This window comes from Lacerta agilis, chromosome 14, assembly GCF_009819535.1.
Source record: "Lacerta agilis isolate rLacAgi1 chromosome 14, rLacAgi1.pri, whole genome shotgun sequence".
In the NCBI taxonomy this organism is placed as follows: domain Eukaryota; kingdom Metazoa; phylum Chordata; class Lepidosauria; order Squamata; family Lacertidae; genus Lacerta; species Lacerta agilis.
The window spans coordinates 12,954,163-12,964,473 of NC_046325.1; the positions used below are offsets into that span (position 1 = coordinate 12,954,163).

General features: G+C 48.7%; 1 protein-coding gene across 1 annotated transcript; it reads right to left on the minus strand.

The window, feature by feature from the left end:
• Positions 1-907: 907 nt before the first annotated feature.
• LOC117058302 (zinc finger protein 345-like) lies at positions 908-7,048 on the minus strand. Its single transcript, XM_033169385.1, has 2 exons — positions 6,961-7,048; positions 908-3,150 (listed from the first exon to the last, which is right to left on the minus strand). The coding sequence occupies exon 2, from the start codon at positions 3,098-3,100 to the stop codon at positions 980-982; it is 2,121 nt and encodes a 706-aa protein (XP_033025276.1). The 5' UTR covers positions 3,101-3,150; positions 6,961-7,048; the 3' UTR covers positions 908-979.
• Positions 7,049-10,311: the final 3,263 nt, after the last annotated feature.

Here is a 10,311-nt window from a genome sequence, read left to right on the forward strand (position 1 = left end):
GAGAGGAGCTGAACCCAGCAGCGTTGCCTTGTAGTGGAATTCAATAGCTGTTAGGGCCCACAAGCCCGAGACTTCTGTGTGCAAATCCCAAATCTGGAAGGAGGATATGGGCAAGATCTTGCGTGCTGGGAATTTAGGGTTGTATCCGTGTATCCTACACGGTGCAGACCCACTGAAATTGATGACTCTTAAGTTAGTAGTGTCCATTAACCTCACTGGGCCTTCTCTGAGTCGGACAGGATACACCCCTTAATCCCTGCATTGTAGCCCAGCTTTACCCAAACTGCCCTGGCACCCTCCAGATGTTTTGGGACTGCCATTCCCATCAGCAACAGCCAGCAGGGGCAACAGTAGAGGATGACTGGAATTGTAGTGCCGGGTTGGGGAAAGGTTGTTCTAGCCTCTACCCAACCTTTTATGACCAACACGCCCTCTACTGAGCTTACGTTTAACATCAGGCAATTGAAAAGCACTCTTCCCCACCCCATGAAATCACAAACCCGAAAGGTACAGAGGGTTCACAGCTGCCTGCCTCTGGCCAGGAACACACAGGAGCTGGTTGTGGTGATGCAGCAACACACTTTGGGGAGCCCCTTCAGAAATTCTGCACGTGCTCTTTATCCTTAGGAGATTGCTGTGGCGTTCAGGCAGGGCGTGCGAGGGGGTTATTGTCTTCTTCGTTTGTTTTTTATGGTACGTATTCTTGTGTTTTTATATTGTAAACCGCCCTGTGATCATAGAATCATGGAAGGAAACCCCGGGGGGTCATTGAATCCAACCCCGGCAATGCAGGAAAAAAGAGGCTCGAACCCACAACCTTGGGATTAAGAGTCTTATGCTCTACCGACTAAACTATGACCTTCAGATGAAAGGCGGTATAGAAACCTAATGAATAATATGTCATTCTCGGATATTAGCCTTGCTCTGACTCCTTGTCCCCCACCCACAACCCACAACTTTCCACCCCTGGAGGATTCCTTCATATGCCCTCCGGGCTCCCCGAATCAGCTTGCGCCCCATCAGCCCCTCTGGGAGACCCGGGCAACAGGCGATGCACCCGCCGGTGAGAGTCCAAGTGCCCCTTCTTGCCAAAGCAGCGACCGCAGTCCACGCACTCGTAGGGCCTCTCGCCCGTGTGCAGCCTCTGGTGCTCCATGAGGTGCGTGCTTTGGGTGTAGCTCTTCCCGCAGTCGCCGCAGACGTAGGGGCGCTCGTGGGTGTGCACCCGCCGGTGGCGCGACAGGTTGGAGCTGCGCCCGAAGGCCTTGCCGCAGTCCCCGCAGGCATAGGGTCGCTCGCCGCTGTGCACCCGCCCATGGGCCAGCAGGTCGGAGCTCTGCCCGAAGGTCTGCCCGCACACCTCACACTTGTAGGCCTGCTGAGCCGTGGGGAGGTGCGATCGGCGGTGCCGGGCCAGCGTGGCGGCCTCGGCGAAGGACTTGCCGCAGAAGCTGCAGACGTAGGGCCGCTCGCCGCGGTGCGTGGCCCCGTGCTGCTCCAGGTCGGCCAGGTCCACAAAGCGCTTCCCGCACTCCCCGCAGCGGTGGGGCCGCACGCTGCCTTCGGCGTGGGTGACGTAGTGGCGGGCCAGGTCGGGCCGGCGGGCAAAGCGCCGGCCGCACAGCGAGCAGGCGAAAGGGCGCTCGCCCAGGTGGTTCCTGCGGTGCTGCAGGAGGTTGGAGCTGGTGCTGAACTGGCGGCCGCAGTCAGGGCAGCTGTACGGCTTCTCCCCCGTGTGCGTCCGGAGGTGCTGGACGAGGGTGGGCCGGCCGGCGAAGGCTTTGCCGCAGTACTGGCAGGAGAAGGGGCGCTGCCCCGAGTGGACCTGGCGGTGGTTGGCCAGGGCCGAGTTTTGCCGGAAGGTCTGGCCGCACTCGGCGCAGCGGTACGGTCGCTCCTCGGTGTGGATGCGCCGGTGCTGGTTCAAGGTGGTGCGGTGCCCAAACGCCTGGCCGCAGTCGGGGCAGGAAAACGGCCGCCCGTTGACGTGGATCAGCTGGTGCTTGGTCAGGACGGAGAGGTCAGCATAGGCCTTGCCACACTCCCCGCACACGTAGGGCCTCTCGCTCGTGTGCAGGGCCCGCTGGTGGCGGACGAGGGCCGAACGGACGCCAAAGGCCTTGCCGCACTCGCCGCAGACGTACGGGCGCTCGCCCCGGTGGGCCCGGAGGTGGCGGACGAGGGCTGAGGACTGCCGGAAGCGCCGCCCACACTCTGTGCAAGTGTACGGGAGCTCTCCGGTGTGGATAAGGCAGTGGCGGACGAGGGCAGAGTGGCTGGCCAAGCTGCGGCCGCACTCGCTGCAGATGTGGCGCGGCTTGGAAGGCCGCTGCTCGGCCACCAGTGCCTGCACCGGGACAGCCCAGCCGCTGAACGCCTCCTCGTCGGAGCCGTTCCCAGAAAGAGAGCCCTGCTGAGAGTGGATTTCTTCCTGCTCCTCGCTACTGGATCCCTCCCTGGCCAGAGAACCCTCCTGGTAAACGATGGCCTCCGATTGTCCCGCAAGGTCCACTCCCCCCAGATGAGCTGCTCCCCAGCAGGGGATCTCTTCGGACTCCTCCCCATTGGATCCCTCAGCTTCAAGGGTCATCTCAGATTCAACTCCAAGAGAGGATGCACCCTCATAACCAATGGTCCCAGTTTCCTCCTCAGAATCCTCCCTTCCCAGAGCTGCCTCTGGACACAAGACCAGTTGGGCTTCATCGCGACTCTCTCTGTGGTAAGCTATTTGCTCAGATTCTTCTGCAGCAAACTCATCACCCGCCAGGGACCCCTCTGGATAAACAAACCCCTCTGTGTCTTCCCCAATCTCCCCTACGACTTCCTCCACCTGGGCAGAGGGCTCCTCCACATCCTCTAAGTCAGACACGCACCCAATATCTCCCTGCTCCTCAATGAAGACCACAGAGCTGCTCTCAGAGGCTTCCTCCCGGTCACCGTCTCCACGATGGTCCAAGCTGCCTTCCAGCCACGGCAGGTTATCCCACTTGGCTTGGCTGTTCCTCTCCCAGAGCTCCTCCTTGCAGGACATTCTGGAAAAGCAGGCTTCCTCTGTGGACAGAGAGCGTGTTCCCTGAAACCTCTGCTGACGGCGATCCATTCCTTGCCGGGGACGGTTCTCCTCATCCTCAGTTACAATCCCAATTCCTCCTGGAGGGAGGTGGGGGGAGAGAGAGGGGGGGAGATGGAGAGAGAGGGAGAGAGATGAGCACAGCTCAGGAATATTATAATACATTAAAGTCTTCCTAAGCAGTTGCACTATGCAATTCCCTCACGACAGGGTAAGTACAGAGTCCTCACTCATCAGGAATTTGGGGAAGGGCTTCCAGCTCAGAGGCTGAGGTTTGCTGCCCTCACGCTCAGCTTGTTGGTTTTCTGGGAATCATCTATCTCAGTGTATTTCAACCTTTTTTGGGCAAAGGCACACTTGTTTCATGAAAAAAATCATGAGGCACACCACCATTAGAAAATGTTAAAAAAATTAACTCTGTGCCTATATTGACTATATATAAAGTAATTCTCTTGAATTTTTCCCACGGCACACCAGGCAACATCTCGCGGCACACTAGTGTGCCGTGGAACAGTGGTTGAAAAACACTGATCTATCTGACCAGCACCAAAAACAGGATACAGTGGTACCTCAGGTTACATACACTTCAGGTTACAAACTCCGCTAACCCAGAAATAACGTTTCAGGTTAAGAACTTTGCTTCAGGATAAGAACAGAAATCGTGCTCAGGCGGCGCAACAGCAGCGGGAGGCCCCATTAGCTAAAGTGGTGCTTCAGGTTAAGAACAGTTTCAGGTTAAGAACGGACCTCCGGAACGAATTAATTATGTAACCAGAGGTAGCACTGTAATTGATTTGATGGACCATTGCTCTGATCTAGTAGGGCTCTCCTTTCTGCAATGAGCTTAGCTGCCTTTGAGTACAAATACACCTATCACTGTGGTTCTGTCCAGTGAGCTTGATGTGTGATCAAGCAGTTGACAAATGGCCTGGATCTATGATTCTCGGTGGTGTCAGCCTTTGGAATGCAGCACCCACCAGCGTTCAGAGGGGCAGGCAGGAAAATGTCTTTTTTGCAGTTTGAATGTGGGCAGAGGAAGAACTGTGTGTTGACTGGAGGTGAAGGAAAACTTTCTTTATTCAAGAACCTGAGATCAGAGGCTGTGGTGCCTGTTTTAATGAACCTGCCTGCAAAATGCACTGTTTGCGTAACCTTAAGCAAAATAAGACACCCGAAAGGTAAGGCACCATAAAGCTCCAGTACTCTCTTCTCTTGTGCAAAGGAAATTAAAACTGCTGTACTCACTTAGCTGAGAGTAAGACCAACTATACAATCAGTAAGGTTCACTTCCAAGTCGATACAGGTGAAACTCGAAAAATTAGAATATTGTGGAAAGGTTCATTTATTTCAGTAATTCAACTTAAAAGGTGAAACAAATATATGAGATAGACTCATGACATGCAAAGCGAGATATGCCAAGCCTTTATTTGTTATAATTGTGATGATTATGGTGTACATCTGATGAGAACCCCAAATTAACAATTTCAGCTTTGGGGTTTTCATCAGCTGTGCGCCATAATCATCACAATTATAAGAAGCAAAGGCTTGACGTATCTGGCTTTGCGTGTCATGTGTCTATCTCATATATTAAACTCCAGTAGCTAATGAAAACAATTGCTTACATAAATGGACATTTCCACGATATTCTAATTTTTCGAGTTTCACCTGTATGTATAGGATTGCACTGTTAAGTCCTGTACAGCTATCTCTGCTTGGGGGAAGCAGGGCAAAATTTAACATTGCCAGTGGGAGCCACAACAAAATGTTGCAGTTTAGGAGCACACTTTTTCAGTGTGTGAGTCAAGCCAGCCAGGCCATCATTTGCTATTGCTACATTCCGTTTCCCCTCTCACTTGTTTTTCTCCCTCTCTCATTGAATCATAGAGTTAGAAGGGACCCCCCCCCAGCATCATCTAGTCCAACCCCCGCAATACAGGAATCTCAAGTCAGTATTATGTGTCCATTTGGCAAACTTAATCCTTACTGAGCTATTTCCCACACCTTAGGCTTCTTTTTAATGTACTTTTACAAACTTGGGGGTTGGGGGCGTTTTTCCAAACTGCGGATACTTCCCCTGTTCTGAGTTGTTGTTGTTTTGACTTCAATAAGCAATAGCAATCACAGTCAGGACTTGGGGGGCGGGGGGAGAAGAATCAGTGGTGCTGTTTCCTCACAGACTTCCAACTCTCACAGCCCCTCATGTTATCCTGCAAATAGGCAGGAACTCTCTCAATCTCACACACAACGACCATGCAAAGAAGCTTGCAAGATCAAACAAAGCACCCACGGAGTCTTGCACCCAGTTCCCCACACTGGGCAAGATCTTAGTGGAAAGCCCAGAAGCAGGGAATGGGCAATGCCACATGCAAATGCACACAAACATGCAACCATTTGCCTCCCGCCAATTCATATTCAGAGGTGAGGTCACAGGGAACCAGGCAGAGGGCCTTCTTGGTAGTGGCACCCGTCCTGTGGAACGCCCTCCCATCAGATGTCAAGGAAATAAACAACAATCTGACTTTTAGAAGACATCTGAAGGCAGCCCTGTTTAGGGAAGTTTTTAATGTTTGATGTTTTATCGTATTATATTTTTTTTATTCTGTTGGGAGCCACCCAGAGTGGCTGGGGAAACCCAGCCAGATGGGTGGAGTATAAATTGTTGTTGTTGTTGTTGTTGTTGTTGTTGTTGTTGTTGTTGTTGTTATTATTATTATTATTATTATTATTATTATTCAGAGGTATCCGCCGTCTGAACAAGCCCGTTCAATTTATCAATGGCTGCCTCCCTTTCTCCAATCCCAACAGCAACTACTGAATCGACATTCTGGGAGCTGTAGATTGTTAGGGATGCTGGGCGTTGTCTGGAGAGCCCTATACCCCCGGCTGAGCTACAATTCCCACTCAGGGCGGTTTAATGATCAACCGGTCTCCCAAGGAGCTCTGGAAATTGCAGCTTTGGGAGGGGAACGGGGGCCTCCTATCAACTTTCAGCACCCTTAACAAACTACAGCTCCCAGGATTCTTTTGGGTAAAGCCAGGGCTATTTAAAGTGGCATCACGGGGCTTGAAAGGTATGTTGGGGATGTGGCCCAACACTTCCCTTTGTTCTCAAGTTAGCTTGTACAGCTGAATGCAGCTATCCTCCTTGGGGCCCGCCTAGCTTGCATCCTACCAAAGCATTAGAATGTACTGTATGCTTGTTTTGTGTGTATTTTAAGTTATCTTCTTGTTTAATAAAGTTTATTTTAAAAAAAAAGGAATGCAAAAAAGGAAGGGTACCCAATAGGTGGAACGCACACGTCAAATAATAATAATAATAATAATAATAATAATAATAATAATAATAATAATTTATACCCCGCCCATCTGGCTGGGTTTCCCCAGCCACTCTGGGCAGCTTCCAACAGAATGTTAAAATACAATAATCTATTAAATATTAAAAGCTTCCCTAAACAGCTTTGTCACCCAAAAATGGAAATGCACAGCACACAAGAGACCATCTATAACGAAACAGCAAAACACTCATACACAATGGACTCCCTAAACAACAGCCTCAAAATAATTCCGGCATTATTATAAAAAAAATTTTTTTTCATTAAACCAATCCAAAATTCAACATTTGGAAAACCTCCCCAAATATGGTGAATACCATTTTGGAGGCGAGCTTCCAGCACGATTTAACTCCTCCCCGAGGTATTTTGCTACCCATGCCCTTTTTTATTTGCAATGAAGGTCGTATGGATAAGATAAAAGACTCGTTAACCATAACGGAATTGTGATTCCTATAAACAACACAGACCCGTTATTTTTTTATTAAAAAAAAAAAACCAACCCAATTTAACCTTTCGCTAAAATCTTCTCCGTTCCTGAATTCCCACCATTGCACTTACCCGGCTCGGTTTCAAATCCATCCCATCCTTCGGAATAAATGCAGCGAAAAAGAAAAGGGAAAGTGACGGAGAAGTGATTTATTTTATTTTATTTTATTCAAAGTAAGAGATCCAAAACCAGCAGCACACAAACAGAGATGGAAATAGCCAGCTTCTTCTTTGGAGTCCGTTTCCTTTGCAAGGGAGCCTGGGAAACGAAATGATAAAAAGAGCATTCTGGGAGTTGTAGTTTCCTTTTTAACCTTTCCCCTTAAAGAAACAGGCTATTTTATCATTCGTCACATTTATTAATTGCATTTTTAAAAAAAAAAAAATCATTGAATGTTCAAAAAGTACATAATTACATGGGCACTAAACATGGTGAGACGTAAATAAAAGACAGAAAAATTAGAAGAGAAACAGCACCCGTGTAGAAGGAAAAATAAGGAGGGAAGGGGGGGACCCCAAACTATAAATTGTTATTGTACTTCACCAGATCTTAACCTATTACAGTATTTGTAAGAATGGGTTCCAATTAATTGCATTTTTTAAATTTTAATTTTCCTACGCAGTGGAAAGTCCTTTTTAGCCATTGCAAAAGATGAGACTGACATAATAAAGATTTCTGAAACTGTTTGTTATTATTATTATTTTTAAAAAAACAACCCACCATAGCTGCTTGCTTCCTGTATGCAGCAGTGCTGCAACCCTGAAGAGTTACAGCCCATCAGAATAGACAGCACTGACCAATGGTTTGGCTGCAGACTTCTCACAAAACTACAATTCCCAGAATCCCTTGCTGGGTAACCGCTGGGCTGGAAGGTGCTGCATAGTCGCTTGTAGAGCACCAGGGTATCCTATGTTTCCTGTGGCTTTATTCATGCCATCACGGCTTTGTGCTGCGGAACTAGCCTGCCTAGATTGTAACAGGTTTGTATGGAGAAATCACAGGAATATTCCTGTTCTGTACATCCCTGAGCATCTCCTGCTCCGACCTTGAGTCCGCAGTCCAGGTTCCTGAAGCCTGCCTTGCGATTCTCTGCATGGTGCAAAGCAGCCAAACCTGCATTTGGTGGGTGTCAGGGGGGCTGGGGGGGCTGGCTGAGGTGTATATAAATCAGAGCCTTTTCAGACATCTGAAGGCAGCCCTCTTTAGGGAAGTTTTTAATGTTTGATGTTTTATCATGTTTTTAATATCCTGTTGGGAGCTGCCCAGAGTAGCTGGGGAGGCCTGGGGTATAAGTAATAAATTATTATTATTATTATTATTATTATTATTATTATTATTATTATGTTTTCCCCAGTCTGTTCCTGAGATTTCCATAAAGCCTTTAAGCTGAATCACTGCCTTGGGTGAACTGCTGGGTATCTGTCACCTCAGCTGAAGACTTGTCGCCTCATCCACCTGGAATCACTAACCGACCGCAGCCGCAAGGCCGGGCACACAGAGCAGACCTAATGACCACCCAGAGCCACATCAAAGTGAGACAGTCCCAAGGAAATGGGACTCCTACGCCACACGACTCGGGTTTTTCCTTGCAGCCAATCAGGTGACCGACCTGAACTGAAGTGGGCCACACTGCTCAGTGTGTGCGGCCCTGCCACGTTCAAGACCACCCAGGGTCTATTAGCCCCGGCCCAGCTGGCCAAGATGCTGTTGGACACAATAATGGAGAAGCTGAGGACACACTTCATTCCTCAGCTATCGGAGATCGCCTCCTGGCATGCCTTCTACAGACGGGACCAGGCTCTGTGGAACTCAAAAGCTTGCACACCATTTCACATTTTGGTTGGGCCTAGTAAAGATTTTGGAATGCATAGAACTGGCCTGTGAGCAGTTTAATTGGTTATAGTTACAAACCTTTGAAAGCAGACCTAGGAATAAGCCTCACTGAACATAGTAATTCTTGCTTCTGAGTAAATATGCATAGGTAAAGGTAAAGGGACCCCTGACCATTAGGTCCAGTTGCGGACGATTCTGGGGGTGCGGCGCTCACCTCACTTTATTGGCCGAGGGAGCCAGCGTACAGCTTCCGGGTCCTGTGGCCAGCATGACTAAGCTGCTTCTGGCGAACCAGAGCAGCACACGGAAACATCGTTTACCTTCCCATCAGAGCGGTACCTATTTATCTACTTGCACTTTTGACGTGCTTTCAAACTGCTAGGTGGGCAGGAGCTGGGACCGAGCAACGGGAGCTCACCCCATCGCGGGGATTCGAACCGCTGACCTTCTGATCAGCAAGTCCTAGGCTCTGTGGTTTAACCCACAGCGCCACCCACATAGGCCTGGTCTATAAACTAGCATACATCTATTTGCATGAGAGAGAGAAAATAGCTTTTTTCTCTCTTAATAAAGAGATGCACATTCCTTGCAGAAGGTTTCATCTTGGAAGAGGCGTTCCATCTTTCATGGGGGGTTCAGATGAGCCCCCTTGTGTTTAAAGAAGAGGTGGGTGCTGCAGAACCTTGTGAGCCCATTCCCCACCACCTGTAACCAATGCACCTGGCAACTATTAATTTTTATTTATTTATGGCATTTATATACCACTTTTTTCTCCCTATGATCTCAAGGTGGTGTACATGGTCCTCCTCCTGATTTCACCCTCACAACAACCCTGTGAGGTAGGTTAGGCTAAGAGACGGCGACTGAACCAAGGTCACCCAGCGAGGTAGATGGCTGAAATGGGGAATTTGAACCCTGCTCTCACAGGTCCTAGTCAAACCATTCTTAACAGTACAACCCCCTGCCACATGTTTGGCACATGTAAGAAGGGTCCCTGTATGTGCAGAATCAGGATTAGGCCAGGATCTGCCCTTGCATGGAAGAGCTCTACACATGCACAATGGCATTTTTGTGTGTATGCCGAACATGCATGACTGGTGTTTGTGATCATGCAAAGGTGGCACGGCTGCTGACTATGCTGTTATTTTTAAAAACTAGGACAGAGGGCAGCTCTTTTGCCTATCAAAATAGCTTTACAGGTATGTCAATTAATCAACTAAAAACAGCAGCCCTAGTACATCGGTTAATCAACAACAAAAACAGCAGCCCTGGTAGGATTGTTTTTTAATCTGTGCCCCCTTCACTTTTATATGCAAAACCGGAGGGAATAATAATGACGCCAACACAAAACGATCTGAATAAACCAATCTTGAGTTTGTATTAGTCTCAGGGTTGATACATTCCTAGAATTACAGAGAGAATTCAGTGACAAACCACAGAATTGAATCCATCAAGGGGAGGAAAATAACCATCCTTGGACAGGGAAGAGGTAAGGAATCTTTGCTACACAACCCTTTCAAAACTAACAGTCGCAGACATAAATATATGGAGAGATTCCTACAGAGTTATCATTTGGATGCTACAGGAGA